The sequence below is a fragment of the Malus sylvestris genome, chromosome 13 (genome assembly GCF_916048215.2).
Source record: "Malus sylvestris chromosome 13, drMalSylv7.2, whole genome shotgun sequence".
NCBI lineage: Eukaryota > Viridiplantae > Streptophyta > Magnoliopsida > Rosales > Rosaceae > Malus > Malus sylvestris.
This window is the reverse complement of record NC_062272.1, coordinates 16199008-16218634: the sequence shown is the minus strand read 5'-3', so window position 1 is coordinate 16218634 and position 19627 is coordinate 16199008. Positions and strand designations below refer to the sequence as shown.

At 34.2% G+C, this 19627-nt stretch overlaps 3 protein-coding genes, 1 long non-coding RNA gene and 1 pseudogene across 5 annotated transcripts; 3 read left to right on the top strand and 2 right to left on the bottom strand.

Annotated features, from left to right (window-relative positions):
- Nucleotides 1-5671: 5671 nt before the first annotated feature.
- LOC126596313 (uncharacterized) lies at nt 5672-7048 on the bottom strand. The gene is made up of 2 exons (XR_007613943.1): nt 6919-7048; nt 5672-6165 (listed from the first exon to the last, which is right to left on the bottom strand). It is a non-coding gene; the product is annotated as an uncharacterized LOC126596313 (long non-coding RNA).
- Nucleotides 7049-7567: 519 nt separating this feature from the next.
- Nucleotides 7568-12252, top strand: LOC126596308 (isoflavone reductase homolog). Of its 2 annotated transcripts, none has more exons than XM_050262855.1 (4): nt 7568-7973; nt 10828-11068; nt 11177-11380; nt 11779-12252. In XM_050262855.1, the coding sequence occupies exons 1-4, from the start codon at nt 7644-7646 to the stop codon at nt 11928-11930; spliced, it is 927 nt and encodes a 308-aa protein (XP_050118812.1). In that variant the 5' UTR covers nt 7568-7643; the 3' UTR covers nt 11931-12252. The 2 variants fall into 2 exon arrangements, with proteins under 2 accessions (XP_050118812.1, XP_050118811.1); XM_050262854.1 differs by having other exon boundaries at nt 7576-7973; nt 11764-12252.
- On the bottom strand, nt 12161-13830 carry LOC126595288 (uncharacterized; annotated as a pseudogene).
- Nucleotides 13831-17099: 3269 nt separating this feature from the next.
- Nucleotides 17100-18677, top strand: LOC126595562 (uncharacterized). Its single transcript, XM_050261840.1, has 2 exons — nt 17100-17591; nt 17882-18677. The coding sequence occupies exon 2, from the start codon at nt 18102-18104 to the stop codon at nt 18615-18617; it is 516 nt and encodes a 171-aa protein (XP_050117797.1). The 5' UTR covers nt 17100-17591; nt 17882-18101; the 3' UTR covers nt 18618-18677.
- LOC126595287 (uncharacterized) lies at nt 17127-17647 on the top strand. Its single transcript, XM_050261631.1, has 2 exons — nt 17127-17279; nt 17372-17647. Exons 1-2 carry the CDS (start codon nt 17127-17129, stop codon nt 17645-17647), a joined length of 429 nt encoding a protein of 142 aa, XP_050117588.1.
- Nucleotides 18678-19627: the final 950 nt, after the last annotated feature.

The window sequence follows — 19627 nt, the reverse complement described above, 5'->3', positions numbered from 1 at the left end:
CACCCTTTAGCAAGCTGATGTAAAATCAAGCCCAAACAGAAGCAAACAAGAACTCGCGTTAGGGCCAGCTTTAAGGGTGTGCAAGTGATGTCACCGCACATGATCCCCAAAGCGGAAGGGCCTTTGATTTTTCAATTTTTTTAAATTTGCAACTTTTAGGGACTCTAATTCACTTTCACACACAGGACCCCGAGATTACTAATTATATAAAAGAATACGTTGTCAATCCGGGTTATGTGTAATCCACTCGCAAGAGAGAATTTAAGAGGTAGTCACTTATCATAGAATACCAAACCAAAGACATTATTTTTCCTTTATTAAAATTTTTATTTTAATTTTCAAAGAAAGCCGTTCCAACATGCAAATACAATACATTAAAACTGTATATTTCAACGGGATTCTTAATTATTTTCATGCTCCTGAACAAGATCTACACAGTATGAATAGATTCCATTGTGATCGAAAGTTAGCTCAACAGCTTACCACAAAGTCAGAAGAACGGTCAAATGGTGTGCCTTATACCGATTAACAACCAGAATATGATCATCTAACCTTCATCAGTTCAACGTATTTGATTTAAAGTAAAACGATACCAACTTGGAGGAAATATTCTACCCAAGTTCTAGACTTCCAGGTACAATATACCAACACCATCTAGAGCAATAGTTATGTCATAATTTAATATATGTAGGGACAGTATCGTACATTTATTTTAAACTTGTGGCCTATCATAGGACAGTATACGTATATTTAGGTGGCCAATATTATTATTATTTTTTTAAAAATTCAAGTCCAACTTAATATATGTAAACCATATATTAGCAAACTCTCTTTTCCAATCCAAAGAGGATAAAAGACCAAATTAATCCTGCCAACAAAACTTAAAAAATAGCCTGCTTCAATTGTAATTTCGCTAGGAATATGTAGAGGTACCTGTAAGAACACATAATACAATATACAATTAAAGCGTAGTGAATTTGGGGTTTGCTTCAGGAACCACAGTGTGAGTAGCTTCGGAACAACGAAAGGATGTCAACGGTGCAAAGAAAAGAAGTAAATTATTGAATCGTTAATACAAAAAAGTGAACTTCAGGCCAATTATTTTAGATTATTGTGAAATTATTGGACTGCTGGTCATTTTAATTAATCCAATAGATCGAAATCATTTGAATTTGATCGTGGAAGAAAAATAATGACTTTTGAGTCATATTAGTTAAGGTTGCTTCGGGCCAACCAATTACGAAAATATAGTCTAGTATGGCTTTTAACCTAAAGCACCCCAAAAATATTTGGATGTGCCTGAGAAGCGGGGGTACTAAAAATTGGCATTTGGGTTGAAAGATATCACAATCCGACAAGGATTTGCTGGCTACCAGTACACGGCCCTGCATCAAAGTTGCAAGCCTTGGGTTCTCAGGGCACATGTTGCAGAGTAGTGGGTCGAGGCTTAGGACAAAGATCATTGAGCTTCAAGCCCAACGAGATCAGGGCCTAGGCCTTGGCTGTCACGCCCCGACCCATGAATAAAGACTATTCACGAACTAGGGTGTGAGCCATATCTTAGCTATAAAAATAAATTCTACAACCAAGATATGGTGGAAAAAATTAAATTAAATTACAACGATTATAAAATACATCATATAACAAATCTTTCATAATAAAAGCTTGAGTGTATCACATATAATTTATTGAATACGCAGCGGAAATAGAATATTAGTATACAAAATTTAATTCATAACAAAAGTACCAACTAAAATAATCATAGAAATGAGTAGTCCTTGCCAATACATAATATGTATGCAATGAGATGCATGGAACATATGCAAATAAGATGGATGAATGTACTCACTCCCTTCTAATCCCGTCAACACATACCTAAGGCACCCAAGCCTGCACGACCCATCCCATACTTATACCACTTGGCTCCAAGTACGTTAGAATATGAGTTAACTCCCGTTCATCCCTTAAACCCAATTTTTGTAATTAAACTCTCAGTTTCCACTTTATTAAACAGACACTTCACCCAACACCAAAATGTATATTCAAGCCATGCACCCTATGCCTGACATATACAAGATTTCATTATTTTTAATTCAAGGCAACTTCAACCCTTGAATATCATCACAACTTAGACACTTTACACAAGTGAGCACTTGACAGAACACAACTCTTTTTCTTGCTTTGCAATGCATATGTATATGTCATGTTCACATAGATATCAATACTCATACTTTATCTTACACACCTGCAATTTCAACATAAATCAAATTGATTAGTAACAAGAGTAGTATAACAAAATAATAATTTATAATCCATCATATAAAATGTTGCTCGTTGACCACTCCATATATATTTTTCCAATGTCTCGTCCATCTTGGTCGGGCAACCTGTTTTTATTTAAAAAAGAATAGACATCCATGTTAGAGAAAATAATTGTTAGAGTGAAATATATGTCTCAAAGGCCACAAGGCATGGAATCATGTTTCTAGCTTTTCCCTTTCCAAACATCATCATTTATTTTTATTGTTTCAAGTTCTTTTCTTCCCTTTCGTTCTCTTTCTTCTTTCACCACATCCTCTTCCTCTTCTTTAATATAGCTGAAATTCTCAACCACACATCAGCTGTTTGAATTGGGATACAAGTTAGCACATAGATTAGATTGTCTTGGTTTTTGTATATGTTATAGAGGAGATGATAAGGAACAACTTTTGTGAAGGAAATATTTCGATTGGAGCTACTGAAAATGGGGTTTTGGTACTCATAACATGGCCATCCAGTTTTCCGTGGAATTAGAAACATAAGTTGGTATTTCAAACATATTGGAATATTGCACCGTTGGATTTTCCTGAAATTTTGATATGTCATGGTAGAAAGACAGACAAACAATTCTCATGAAGAAAATACTATGATATAATCTATGGATGATGGTGTTTTGGTCTGATAAATAGGCTGGACGAATTCCTAGTTTTTGGATATCTTTCTTTTGATAGATGAAAATGATGGTAGTTTGATGGAGAGATTTGTTGAGTAAGATCTCATGTATTTTTCTGGGATTTGTCTCCCACTTTTTCTACATCATTCTCAAGGGAAAATAAATGGATATTTTCTATGGTTTGGTGGAAGTGCTTCTCATGGAAAATGATCTCAAAATGTAAACAACACAAGATTTAAGTGGTTCACCAATTTGGCTACATCCACTAGGGTTGTGTTTTCATTGTATTTCACTATATGTGGTAGACTTACAAATACAATGAAAGATGACTTTAAGCCCTAAGAACATGTAAAAGAAAATAGGAAGGTAATATGAAGGGAAGAATGACTTTTTGTTGGAGTTGTTTTTTTTCTTTCTTTTCTTCTTCTTCTTCCTCTCTCTTTTCTTCTTCCTCTTTCCTCTCCCTTTTCTTCTTCTTCTTTTCTCTATCTTTTCCTCTTCTTCTTTTCTCTATGTCCTTCCGTTGTTTCTTTCCTCATTCCTTTATGTAAATTGCATGACATCTTCTTGTCCAAAGAATCTCCACAAGTGTGCCAATGGAAAGAAAGCAAGTGTTGTGCTAATTATTACCATGAAATGTGTTCCAATGAAAACACACCAAATGTTAGCGTAATCATCACAATGAAATGTGGTCCAATGACAAAATAACAAATGTGAAGCTAATCATGAACTAAGGAATAATATGCAAGATGTTCCTTGCATCCAAAGGCCACGTCCAAATAATTTGGGGGATCAATCCTCACCAAACATTTAACTCTTAGATTCCTAATGAATACAAACTTGCGAACTTCACATTTAGAGTGGTGAGTAATCACCAAATCATTAACTCCTAATGTTACAAACTCTCCACCTCAACCTATCTAGAGTAGTGACTAACTCCTCATCTTTATTCTCTAATGGTTGCCCAAAACATCACTTAGCCTTTGTGAGAACAATAAAGCCAAACTCATCATAATCACCTTCTCCAATTCAAACTAAAAATATCTCTAATTACATATGAACATGAAATACTACTAGCTAGTTTTTGAAATAATTTGTAGCAAAAAGGATTTTACAATGAAACTATTTTACATATCAAAAGTAGGTTCTTGCATAAAATAAATTTAATAAAATCATTACGTGAAATAATAATTATCCACACACACACACATATAATATGTAATAATATTTTTTTTAAATACGGGGTATTACATCGGCCCTAGTCGTCTCGTGTGTAGCAATAGTTTAGAGAGCAGCAACGCGGCTGGGCTGCAAGCCAGCCAGCGTGGCTTGGCACAGCTTCGAGCCGCAGCTTCGACACAAATTTCCTAGATTTTTTTTCTTTCAATTCTAGCATTTGAAAAAACCCAAAATTGCTTCTATTTTCTTTTGTTTCTTTGACTCACAAATTCTACATAGCAAATTTATAATTGCGTTATGCATGAACATATATATATTGACAAATATATGAAATATACAATATATATATATATATATATATATATATATATATATATATATATATATATATATATATATATATATATATAAGAAGGTAAATATAAATGTAGGGGTTCATGCATCATGGTCGTTGAAAATATCAAACAGGGATTTTAGGAGAACCTAATTGGTAAAAAACAATTGAGCTTTTGAATTTGTAGTTGACACAATTGAGCTTTTGAATTTGTAGTTGACCTATTTAACTGAAAAACTAAAGGGCATATAGAGAGAGTGGAGGTGCAGCGACAAGAGAGAGGAGAGAGTTTACATTTTAAGGTGTATTTTTCTTACATCATTGTTCTTTTATTTATAGTAGTAGCGAATGTAAATTTTTAGTCCGATAGGATTACAATAATATCTAAGGTTATGATATGATAGAATCACACAAGCATATCCCAACATATAATAGGATTTACACAAACATATTCCTAAATCATTAGGACTGCTGCACATCTTAATTTTTATAATTTTTTTAAAATCATGATAGAATATATTCAAATTCCTAAAAACTTTTATAAACTCCCTTAAAGTTCTAATTGGATTTTGATCAAATCTTTTAAAATTCAGATTAAATGCCCTTAGTTTTTTAAACTCCATGTAAATCCTTTCCTTTTAAATCCTTTAAAATAGAAATTGAATACACACCTTAAAAATTTAAGAAACACCAAACTATAATACGTTGAATATTACGGTCCATTGAAACCTGGAGGTTTTATGATTTACTAGCCTCTCCGCACGCGCTAACTCGCATGCGAGAGGCATTTTTATAATTATGGACGCTGCGTGCCCCTAAAAATTATATGTTTGGTGGGAGGGGCGTCAAAAGTTCCAAAACATTGAGATGATATTAGTAAGAAATTAAATGAAGGCCACCAAGAGCATTCGTATTTATACTCCGTCCAGAAAGTTCGGTAATTCGCAATGTTAAAAGGAACATGGCATTTTTACCATTCATTCTTACTGCACGCGTGTATACTTTCAATGTTTTGTGTGTAGCTATTGTATAATTATGCTTCATTTTTCGCTGTAGTATAGGGAATATGGTTCAGTCATTAAACATTGTATATCATCAACATCATCATGTGCAGCAAAATGCAAAAATACTTATTTTTTATCAGCGCCCCTATCTCTCTAATCTGACAAAATAGGAAGAAAAAAAGAAAAAACTATATAAAAGAATGTAGAAAAGTCAAAACCTGCTTGACAAAAGGCAATCATCTTTACTCATCAACTTATCACAAATTTGTGCAGTATTTGATTCTTCAAGTATTTTTAGGCTCTCCCTTATATATAACTTTTTCCATCCCCATGTAGTTTGTACTTAATTTAATTCCTAACTACATTTGATATATATGATTTAGCAATAATACAATTGGAATTTATATACTTGCAATGCCTAGTTTCTCGACATATATATTTGGCCCTCTCTAATCCTAACCGTAGTCGCGTTTTGAAGTCCTATAATTTTAAAGTAAGTTCAGTTATAGTGCTTAAGTTCAAATACAAAGCAAGACGTGAAAAGCAAAATCTCCACAAACTCATTAATCTCTAAAATATCAAAACGTCCCAAAGCAATATAACAACCAATCATGTTCCCATACCCATGCCTACTCTGTCCAACTTTTTTTTTCTATGAACAAAGATTGTCCTTACGCCTCTCAATTTGAAAGCAAAATCTGCATATTTTTGTGTACCTACAGACAAAAATCAACAGAATAGTAGTTAAATGGTGACTTGATGACTGAAATGAAATACTTTATATCTCAAACCAAGGGTAAGGGAATTATCAAATGAAAAGAGTTAAATTAAATAAGACATTTCGACAAAAAAAAAAAAAAAAAAAAAGGAAAAAACTAAATCAGACATTGTTCTCAATTTATTAGCAAAGCTATGACTAGTAGGAGGGCAAAGAAGTCAATTTCAGTACTAAAAGCAATAACACATACAATTAATATATTCTATAATGAATCTGTTCTATACAAATTCAGAGTTTAGGCGTTTTTTCCTAACAACACACCCAAAATATGAGTTTTTAATAGATCCAATTTATTTCATACATAATCGTGGTAGGGTTATTGAGTTCCTCACTTCCTGTTTTCTTCAACAATAAATACGGAACCCAACCTAAGAGCTCACATATGCACATTCAATCACTCAAACATAATTATAAGAGAAGATTTTTCACATGAAATTAAAATGATGTCGCATACTTGCATAATTCTCGCCATTGACCTGCAACGCTACAAAAGATAAAAAGATAGAGAAGCCAAAACTCAAGGCATAGATGAAAACTACAGTAAAACTAAATAAACACATAAAACAGAGAGAAAATAATATTGTCCCATTGTATATCCATAAACTCTTCATTAGCCAAATTGTTTGAGAAATCAGACAAAAATAAGCCAAAATAGAAAGAATCAAATCTTAAGAGACAGAATATATAAAACCTCAATTTGAAAACGGCCTTCACGAACTGGCCGTAGGAAAGGGATAAAATTTCATAAGAAAGGAGAAGCCAGGCGGCGAGGTTTCAATGCAAGCAACCCCTTATCTGCCAACCCCCAGAGAGTCTAAAAAAAACATCCAAACCTGAAGACTTTGATTCCATCACTTTGACTTGAGGATGTCCTTAAAAGTCCTGTGAAGAAAAATAAAAAAAATGAAAGCCTAACCTATGAAATGATTTCTTTGATAAGATAAGGGAAGAAAAACCTGCAGAGAACAAAAATCACAATCAAACCACTACAATTAACGTGCAAAATTTTCAATAATCCTGTGAAGGAAACATAGGGATATTCTTGGCATTTTGGAATGCTTCACCAAACTGGGACTCTGCCTTTATATATAGATAACACAACCACTTACAATTCTTAATCAATTATAGGATTTATATATTGCTTTGGTTTACCCAGTTTGAAATTAGGTTTGTATTTTTGTCAATATTTTCAGGCTTGCCAGATCCCCACCAACTAATGAAATGATATGGAGTGACTTTTACAACAGAGTAAAAGTCTAGGCTAGCTTGCATGTCAACTATTGTATGCAGGAAGGAAATGGAACAGTATACCTGCAGGGGTTCTCGACTACTATTATATATAGAGCTAGTCTTGCCTTCATGACAAACAAACAAAGCAAGAGGCAAAAAGAAGCATCCCAATAACATTTGGTAGACATGGGAAAGAGCAAGGTTCTTGTGGTAGGTTGTACTGGGTACGTGGGACGAAGGATTGTTAAGGCAAGCCTAGCCCTAGGTCATCCAACCTATGTCCTTCAAAGGCCAGAGATTGGCCTTGATATTGAGAAGCTGCAGATGCTCTTGTCCTTCAAAAAGCAAGGGGCTCACCTTGTGGAGGGCTCCTTTTCTGATCTCCAAAGCCTTGTTCGTGCTGTCAAGCTTGTCGATGTTGTCATTTGTACCATGTCCGGGGTGCATTTTAGGAGTCACAACATTTTGTTGCAGCTCAAGCTTGTTCAAGCTATCAAGGAAGCCGGAAATGTTAAGGTATGTGTATATTATTTCCATCTTCAGTCATCAATTAGTTACTGGCTTAGTAGTATTTATTTCTCCACTTTGTATAAAAAAGAACAGTGCAACTTTAATTAGGGTAAATCGCCAAAATAGTCCCTGAGATTTGCATAACTCATCACTTTGGTCCCTGCGATTCCAAATCGATAAAAGTGGTCCCTGAGATTGTCCACCATCCATCATTTTGGTCCTTTCGTTAAAAACTCCGTTAAGTGTCCCGGAGCCCTTGGCAGGAAGTTTGGGCAATTTTCAAAGCTTCGTAACTCAATCGTTACTTAACCAAATTCGACCCATAATATATCAAAATGAAGATTGGAAAGTGTAGAATAAGATTATACCTATTTTAAAGCCCAATTGTTGCCGGAGATGGCCAGAAAATAGCTTCAAAGTTGACTGGTCTGAATGAAAACTTGAAAACTCGCCGGAAACTGGGTAAACTTTAAACGTTTATAACTTCTTCAATACTCAACAAAATCAAGTGATTCAAAAATGAAAATCATACTTCTCAACGAGATGAAGAGAATGGAACATTTTTAGATGGCTAAATCGTCTTGGTTTGGCCGGAAAATGGCTAACTCGAGACCAAGACAACTACTTTCGAGCGGTTTTCCGGCCAAACCACGGCGAGTTAGCCGTCAAAAAAGTACCTTTCTCTTTGTCTTGTCGAGAAGTATGATTTTCGTTTTTGAATCACTTGATTTTGTTAAGTATTGAAGAAGTTATGAACGTTTAAAGTTTACCCAGTTTCCAGCGAGTTTTCAAGTTTTCACTCGGACCAGTCAACTTTGAGGCTATTTTCCGACAACTATTTGACGATTTACCCCTTTAATTATCAAATGACATGGTAACTACGATATATGACCTCATAGTTTTGAAATTAACAAATAAAAGTTCAGAACGAACACAAATATATATGAAAAAAATCACCGCACCAAAAGTTTGGATTTAAAACAGTAGGATTTGATTGGATGTTTCATTGCACAAGTCACACAGCATGCAGGAGTTACAAGTCTAGAGTAAATCACATAAGTTGTGTTCTGTGTTCAACATGAATGGTGAACGAAGAAATTCACAATTTTAGGTCAACAGCTTTATGTTCTTGGGGTGTGTTATCCGCACATATCATTTTTTACTTCTTACATACTTCTTGTTAAATTCTATCATCTAATATTCTTCAATTCATCCAATTCGATGGCCAAAAATTAGAAAAGTATGTGAGAAGTAAAAAGGGTGCATGGCTACACCCATGTTCTTTCCCTTTAATAAAGGTCATTCCTTAATGAGGAGAACTAGATCTAACAATTGTGTTGTATTTTCCGTGTTCGTGTTATTTTTGTGACATACTTGATATCTTAATGAGTCGTATCGTGTAACACTCGTTAAAGTAAACGGGTAATATGACCTACACGAAATCGACTCATTAATATTATTAGGTAATATGACTGGACCTGTTAAAGAAAATATATTTTATATCAATAAATAATGAAAATGAAAACATAATTTGATCCAAAAAATGGAAAACATAATAATAAATTAGTATATGCATACCACATTGTCACATAAATCAAAACATTAAAAAAAAAAATTTTCCTTTCACATTTTTAGATTTGTACATTAATGATAATGAATTTAATTTATTTTGGACTCCCTTAAAAATACTATTCACGAGCATTTGCATATTTTTTTTCACATTTTTTCGCAATTGTAAATTAATTATTATAAATTTTTTTATTGTGTTTTGTATTTTTAAATTACTTGATAATTTTATTTTTAATGTGTATTGTAATTTTTTTAATCTCACTATTTTCTTATAGTATACTATAAAAATAAATAAATAAATAAAATTTAATTTTTTTAAAATTTATATAGAATAATATTACAATAATACATACATATATAAGTTTTTTTTAGTAGTTTAAAAACAATCATCAAAATAATTTTTTTCTTAACGTGTCAAACGGGTTACTCACATGTCACCCTCGTGTAAACTAGTTAAGGGCTCGTTATTAGTCGTTATCATGTGACTCGATAACGACCCAATTATTTATCGTGTTGACCTGAAACTCATTATTTTTGTATCGTTTACATATCGTGATAACGGATTGTGTAAGAAATTATCAGGTCTAAAGAGAACCCATTTATTTTCATTAAGAATAGGCTTTTAATGAGCATTTTGGTGTTAGGTGAAATTGGGCAAAAGATCAATATCATGTAGCCGGTTATTTATTATTCATTAGTGATTATATGATATGGGAAGAGATTCTTTCCGGATCTCTCCTATCAAAGCCACCAATTCCATTAATTCGGACCCTTAAAATTTGATCAAATGACTAAAATTATTATAACTTTTGAAGGGCCTCCCTGTTTGTAGCCGATGGATCAAATGTCAAGGGTCCGGATGAATGGATTGGGTGGGATAGATCCGGAGAGGATCTCTTCCCATACGATATATGGTGTTACTCTTTGTTTATTATAATGAGAAATGTTAAGAAGAGTTTTTCAAAAAGTGGCACTCTCTAGGTATTCTCCGCCACCTCATGTTTTGGCACAATCTTGTGCCAACATTATAAAATACTGTGTCAAAAAACATGAGTTGGCAGAGAGTCTCCTTAGCATTTCTCTAATATCATAAACCATATTGATAATGCAAATGGTGGGTTGCCCTGGTGACTAGGATCTCCCTCTTCAACTCACTACGTTGGGATCAACATCTTCCCCTTAGTATCGAAAGTGTAAAATATCACTTGTAATAGAAAAGAAATCATATTGTTATTGTAGGGGTGTTGAATTATGTACTTTTCTCTTCCCCTTCCCTTGATTTTCTGTGCAGCGTTTCTTGCCATCAGAGTTCGGTCTAGACCCAGCACGTATGGGACATGCACTTGAACCAGGAAGAGTCACATTTGATGAGAAAATGGTAGTGAGAAAGGCAATACAAGATGCTAAAATCCCCTTCACTTATGTATGTGGTGCTGCTTTTGGGGGTTATTTTGCGGGTAACCTTTCGCAGATGGGGACTGTCCTTCCTCCAAGGGAGAAGGTGCTTATTTATGGAGATGGTAACTCTAAAGGTACACACATGTTTCTTTTCTATATTAATTACTATATTTGTTTGGTTTAATTTAAACGACGCGTGGAGAACTAATCGTTTTTGTTGATGATCTTCATGTTTTGTGCAGTCACTCTTATGGATGAAGAGGACATCGCAACATACACGATCAAGACGATAGATGATCCACGAACATTGAACAAAACATTGTACCTTCGTCCACCTGAAAACGTACTCTCGCAGAAGCAATTGGTCGAGATGTGGGAGAACCTTCTCGGAAAGAAACTAGAAAAGATCACCATTTCTAAACAAGACTTTCTTGCTTCTATGAAAGGTATTTAATCATTTGAAATCAGTTGTGTTCAAGAAAATTACTAACATATATTCATTAGTAAATTAATGGCTCTAGGTTACCCCCAGTTAACTGCATTTATATACATGTGGTTAATCCTGTCGATCAATCAACTCCTTGTCGATCAATTACGGATTAACTGACACCAATTAGTGCTAAGAATTCAGATTTTAACTCTCGGATTGTGTGATGTACAAAATCCATTGTTTAAAATCAAACATAAGCTTTAACCTTATAGGATGTTAATATGTCGCTACGGGGATCAATCAACATTTATATATAGCTACTTGTGGTTAGTCAGCATTAGAGAGTTACACATCTTATCTAGTTTGATTTTGATCTCAATCTGAAATATTATACTTCAGGTATGGACTATGCAGGCCAGGTAGGAGTGGGGCATTTTTACCACATTTTCTATGAAGGCAATCTGACAAACTTTGAAATCGAGGGAGAAGGAGTAGAAGAAGCTTCAAAGCTTTACTCAGAAGTGAAATATACACGCATGGATGAATACTTAAAATTATATGCATGAAATCAATCTAATGTATTTAATAATAGTTTCTCCTAAAATTATATGTTGTACTGTAATCCATCCATGCACTTTTGTGCGTGTTACACAACATAGTAGTGTATGTGCAATCAATACGAGCGTGGCATATATACTGCTAGTGATAAGGAACCTTACTATATGTGTGTCTCTGTGTGTGTGTTATATGTAATAGAGTAAGGGCTGAGTGAGAAATCGGAAGGCAATAGCCAGTCCTACACAAAGGTTGTATTGTTGCACCAAAGCCATGATATATCAAATATTACAAACATTTCAGTAATATATATCAGATAGAACATTACTTGCATTATTTGTCTTATTACTTTTATTGGGTACAAATACATCAAGTTTGCCAATCTGTAGAAAGAAGACTGCAAAATCACCATGTCCCTACTTCTTTCCTTCAAGATAAAATACTTTCTCAACACACCTTCTCTCTGAAACCCTACCTTCTCAAGCATCATTCGTGAATTGTGATCCCGCATTGTCCACGTCAACAAGAGCTTCAAGTCTATCCAAATGTGGCCACTCTTTGAATATAGCATCAGCCACCAATTTCACAGCCTGGGTCGCAATTCCCTTGCCCCAGTACTTGGACCCCAAAACGTATCCAAGTTCACCTCTGCACCGATTATTGCCCGAGAACGGGGTCACAGAAATGGAACCGATTGGCATGTTGTCAAGGCAGATTGCCCTTAACCAAGGGTGTGGGATGACTATAAGATATATTCTGAAATCACAACAACAAGACATTAGGATCACGAATAAATCAAATCAATATAAAATAGAGGTTGACTAATTATATTAAACTTATATGTAGAATACGGAACACATGGTTATGAAGATGAAGCCATTGATCCTTGCAACAAAGTAGAAGTAGTCTTCTACTTCCAGTACCTCTCAATGAACTTTACTATCGAAATAGACTTGTAGTTTTCGTGAGTTTCAGTTGGTATGGAAGCAAGGACTGCTCCTTGGTTATATAGCTAGGGTTTCAACCAATTCCTCCCTATTATCGGAAATGATATCAACCCAAATCATATCTAATCAATTAGAGTCCCTTCATGACTCTTATTCCTTGTATTTACTTAATAAAGGTCCATAATTGATTGCATGTAATTAGGACCCTAATATGTTTATTTCCTTAAAGCACCAAGAGTCCTAGAGATTTCATTAACTTGATTGCCAAGTCAACTATTCCCTCAATTATTATGAGCATAATTCATTGCCATTCATGATTTTACATTCTCCCACTTGAATGTCAATGAGAATACCTCAATGAGATAAATATATATGGTGATCACTTGAGCCCACTAAAGTATGTAATCATACCTTTCAAGTAACTTGTCACTTCGAGACTAAATGCAGAACAAAGGAAAACAAGGCACACATTGGACAGTTCCTTGCACTCCCTGATTACATGCACACTTAACTCAAAGCACTATGTTACAAACAAAGTCATGATATCAAGAGCTAATAGTCAAAACATTAGCTCACAATAGTTGAACTGAAAATATGAAAATATATTTCACTACAAAAGTAGTTCACAAAAGAACTCAACAAGGTTGGTAACAAAATCCAACTTTTCTGTCAATTTAGAATATAATAAGAGAATAAGTAAAATACGACATACTGTTTACAAAATCAGGACCTCTTATTAAAACTTATGAACAAAATTTATACAAAATTTACTCTTAAAGTATCAGCTACTAACACTTCAAATTTTTAACACAAAATGTAATCTCTTACTCCCACTGATTAATAGAGACAAAATTATATATAGATATTATTACTCCCACTGATTAAGGGAGTATAAAAAATTGTAAATGTCTACAAAATGAAACAAATACCTTTCAAATGCTCCCATTAGCAAAACGTTAGTCATGGGATCTAGAACATAAAATTTGTGAGCTCAACATATTTATGCTAGATATTTGTAGGGAAATGACTCTTGCGATTGAAAAACTATACAAAATCATTTGGTCAGTTTTGTTCATCTTGTGGAGCCAAAAATAATCACAAGGCAACACGTGGATTTTTGGACAAAAGAGGACAAAAATACCCTTGAGGTACAACGGGATTCCTATGCGCGAGCAGCGGACAGTCATCTCTCAGCCAAGTCAAAAGTGCCCAAAAAGGTAACAATTCAAAAACCATCTCATCAAATCCCTCTTATAAGGTAATTCCCAAAACCTACCTCATTCCATATATATTTACCTCTTTCTTGCCTTCTTTTATCTAATTAATTAAGTTATCATTACATAACCTCCCAAAACCTCCCAAAACATTTCTTTTATTATGATAATCAGCCAATTAATATATTAATTGCTAATTGAATCACCAAATAACACCCCAAAAAACACTTAAAGGCCGGCCACCTTTTCTCCAAAGGGGACCGGCCACACTCCCCTATAAAAGCCCTATTCTCTTCTCCAAAAGAGGGTGGTCATTCTCTAGCTAAAATTCTCCAAAATTCTCAAAAACTTTCTCTCTAAATTCTAATTTTGGTATCAGAGGTTCTTATGCCAAAGCCCCCCCATTCATCGTGGGTGTGTGAGGCTCTTGGCCTTGACCTAAGGTGTAAATTGTTTTGTAGGTGCAATCTTGTCCAAGATCAAGGAGGAAGAAATTTGCATCCACACATCTAACATTTGACAGAAATAGAAAACTTTAACTAAATGTTTTCTTATTGCAGCAAAAGTATATAATTCCATAATCTTCTTTGGACAGAAACTAATTATATTAGGTTTGCATAGCTAAAACATAAAATACAAGGGCAAACATATATAGCTTCAACACTTTTGAGCAGATGAAATATATACAATCTTGTCAATTCCATGCTTCATTATACATTGATTTATAGTTGTACTGAATAAGAAAACACTTTTGAGCAGATTAATTATTCATCAATAACATATAAATCACAAGTCCAATTTCTTGAACAACAAACAAGAATTAATAAGCAAAACACTTTTGAGCAAAATATACTCACTAACCATTCTTGAATTTCCTGCAAGATTAGATGCATATATAACAAATAAAATATAAACAAGTATGATAATGTACGTTTTATCCACCAAAACTATGACCATTAAAAGCATGCAAAATTGATGAGAGTGAAGCCCATAATACATTATTTCTCCCACTTGGGCAAACACTCAAAATTGCAAGATTAAACACTAGAGAAAGTGATTTTCATATAACAAAATATAGACTAGTTGAATCAATAAAGATCAAATACATAATTTTTTTTAAAGTAGGTTAGAATTAAAAAGTTCCATAAATAAAAACTTATGCAATGACTACAAATTTTATTTTAGTGTATGAGAGAAGACTCACATATGCTTTAAAGATTAGGTCAAAAATTAAAATGAGCCGTTTTCCGGCCAAAACATGGCGAGTTAGCCGTCGATAAAGGTACCATTCTCTTTGTCTAGTTGAGAATTATGATTTTCGTTTTTGAATCACTTGATTTCGTTGAGTATTGAAGAAGTTATGAACGTTTAAAGTTTACCTAGTTTTCGATGAGTTTTCAAGTTTTCACTTGAACCAGTCAACTTTGAGGCTATTTTCCAGCAATCTCCAGCAACCATTAGGCTTCGAAATATGTATAATCTTATTCTACACTTTCCTATCTTCATTTTGATATATTATGGGTCAAATTTGGTTAAGAAACGATTGAGTTACGAAGCCTTGAAAATTGCCCAAACTTCCTGCCAAGAGCTTCGAGACACTTAACGGAAGAACCAAAATGATGGATGGTGGACAATTTCAGGACCACTTTTATCGATTTGGAATCTCAGGGACCAAAGTGATGAGTTATGCAAATCTCAGGGACCATTTTGACGATTTACCCTATTATTAATCTCTTTGTAAAATATCATCTCTACAAAAAAATAAATTACAACTAAGGTTGTTTAGTAATTCCATTGTAGTAAATAGATATTGATGGTTCTTAATGCTTTTACCGAATCCGTCCATCTATTGTTATGCAATTCGATAACTAAACAATTTTATATTTTGTCAAATTTTTGCACAGATAATCTTTACAGAGTGTTTTATAATATGAACGTTTTGATCACAAGCATGAAGTCCCATAAATCGGTTATGTAGTGAATTGAGGAGGAGCTTCTCCTCATCTATTAAGAAGGAATTCCTCCTCATCTATTGTGGAACCAACTTAATTACTTTTTTATTACGTCGCCCTTGTGCAACTGGACTAATTGGTTATGTTTTTTTTGTGAAAGAACTGTCAACTGTATGACTACGTTAGCATGTTTGGTACAACTGAGTTTGAAATTTGGGTGTAAGAGAGACACAATGTCTTAAGGAACTAGCCGAATAGTAATGGATATTGCTATTCACACATTTCTTTTTACTTCCTACACACTTTTATTAATTTTTTGTCATTTATCTTCTTCAATTCATTCGATCCGTTCTGCAAAAAATTGATAGAAGTGTGTGAAAAGTAAAAATGGGTGTATGGGATATGGATGGCACTACCCTAATAATTAACATCTGCAACATGAAAATAATTTTAACATCGACTAAAAGACGAACTCCAGCCTTTCTCTTAATTTGAGATGAGATTGGCCAAACTTTTGCTGAGTGAAATGCAATGTTAAGAGACGATAACAGTCTTACCATACTAGTAGTGGTGGTAATATGACTTGCGGAATGGAAAGGTTGATGTTCAGAGGAGTTTGGTAAGAACGTTGGGTACTAAGCATTTTATTTTTTTATATATGTACAACAATATTTTACTCTACGAGATGGAAATTAAGCTAAGTCACACAATAAGTCAATTATAATTAAATAAGGGACTCAATACAAATATTATACGTTATCTTCATGCATCCATTTGAGTCAGACTGAAACTTTTACCTACAAATAAAAAATAATATTATTAAACTATAGTACTAGTTAGTAAAGCATCTCCTGTTTTGAATTCAAAGAATAGCATGTCACAATTTGTGAATGGTTGGTTTACCTACCATCAGTGAACATTTCACAATTTCTTTTGTTGTCAAGATCCAAATACCGAACCCATAAAATAAATAAATAAATAAAAACATTAATCTATTTGTTATGGAAATTTGCTATCCAATCAATACAGAAACTAGAAAACTCATCAAAATTGATTATTTTTAGTACCATCTCTTGTAACCATCGCAAACGGAAATGGAAAGCAAATCTTTGGAAATCACACTACGTCCTTATAGGCTCTCAGATGCTGAGGACTTCTTGAAGTATACCGAGGATGAAAAGTTAACACAATTCACTCGTTGGAACACCTTCAAATCCAAGAAGGAAGCACTTTCCGACATCAAGGATGTTTGAATTCCTCAACCTTATTGCAGGTCCGTCTGCATCAATGACTGTTCGATCGGAATGGTCTTCGTCAAGCCACAAGGTGGTGATGACAGTGTCGAGCGGAGATCGGGTATGCGTTAGCAGCCGAGTACTGGGGACAAGGCATAGTAATCAGAGCTTTGAAGATGGCCATCACTGAAGGGTTTAAAGAGTTCACTGATTTGGTTAGAATGCAAGCTTTGGTTTTGATAGAGAACAAGGCCTCCCAGAGAGTCTTGGAGAAACTTGGTTTCCACATGAAAGGTCTCTTGAGGGAGTATACCATTCACAAAGGTACAGTTAAAGATGTTTTCATGTATAGTCTTCTACCCACTGATCTTATGCCTTGAACCTGACCATTTTATTTCTGTAAATCTGGATTTAAACCAGTTGAAAAATACTTTTTACTATATTTATTGCTAGGCAATTTATTAAGTGAGAATTTTCCTGTTACATGATAGGTATAATAATAAGTATCGTTTAGTTAAAACATAAGCATGTGTTACATCTTACCATTTTTTTAAAAAAAAATTTAAACTCTCTACACATGTTATGTTTTAACTGGTCAGTTATTTTTGTCACAGGGACACAGATCGCTAGGTTTTATCTAATAATTGACTAGTTGCAGATGGTGATGCTAGTGACCAATTTGTCTACTAGTAGCACCACTAGGCAAGTTCATTGAATCCAAATCTATTATTTGAATAGATTTTGGATCACACATAATCGTATGGCTGACTACTTTATACCCCCTATTTATATATCCCAATTGAGCTTGGAACCATCTCAAACTTCCTCAAAGTTATGGAGTCCTCAAGAATTTCACTGCGTCCCTTCAAAGTCTCCGATGCCGATGACTTCTTGAAATGGGCGAGTGATGACAAAGTGACGCGCTATTTGAGATGGAACACCATAACCTCTAGGGAAGAAGCCTTGGCATACATTGAGAAGGTTGCTATACCACACCCATGGCGCCAGTCCATATGTCTGGATGACCATTCGATTGGATATGTTTCGGTCAAACCCGAACCGGGCGATGACACGTGTAGAGCCCATGTTAGCTATGCCGTGTCTGCAGAATACTGGGGACAAGGGATTGCCAAACAGGCACTGAGGATGGCCATGTCTAGAGTGTACAAAGAGTTCCCATGTTTGGTGAGGGTTGAGGCTTTGGTGGAGGTTGAGAATAAGGGTTCCCAAATGGTTTTAGAGAAAGTTGGGTTTGTGAAAGAAGGTTTGTTAAGGAAGTATGGTTATTGTAAAGGTGAGATTAGAGACATGTTTATCTACAGCTTCTTATCAACTGATAAGATTATGTGATTCATCTGTTCAAATTTTCTTAGAACATCTCTTAATGGTTTGGTTTCTTACTTTGAGGAACACTGTGTTGCATTAAGAATCTTCTTGCATTTATTGTGATGAGTCAAACTAATAACTGAATCAACCTCCTGAAAAACAACAACCAACGAACTGAATCAACCCATATTAAGTGTAGTGATAAATGACCAACCATACCCGTTTTTAGTTAAAAAAAAAAAAAAAACTTGTGGCTCGAGTGGTTAACAATTTTCACCTTAGCACCCAAGGTCCTTTGTTCAAATCATCCATCTCTCAATATCAGTTGTAGTTGTATAATACATATCTGTTAAATCTATTATTATCATGAAATTTATATTTGGTGAGGGAATAAATGAAGTGTTAATGTAATTTTATAAGTTAAGGGAGAGGCTTTGATTTCTTTCATGGTATGTACAACTGAGTGTTTTGAAATATCAACGATTATATTTTATATATGGTGATGTAATAGATACTTGCAATGGTTATATCTTGCATGAAACCCGTTCCACTGAGTGAGATGTAGCATTTCATTCAGACCTTAACATACGACTAAATTACTTGAGATATTAATGTATCCTTTTAAAAGACTGAATCATTGAAGTTATCATCACAATTCATATGTGTTAATCAAGAAGAATGATAAGCTTGAATGCAGAAATTCTAGAGAGAGAAGGAGAGGATTTGAGAGAAGCTGAGAGAGAGAGAAATTGTATCTTGTTATTTATTTTCTTAGCTTCTAAGCTATTACATCATAAGGGTATATATACAAGAATCTTCACATCTCCAAATCTCAACTATCATAATTAACTTTTCTAATCTCATTACAAGTGTCACAATCCTATCCATCAATTTACTTCATGTATTATCTCTATCATCCCCTCTCAAACTCATGCATGGTGAGGCACCAAGCATGAGATTGCTGCAGTGAGTTTTAAAGAGAGAAGCACTAAGCCCTTTTGTGAGAATGTCTACGAACTGTTCCCGAGAAGACA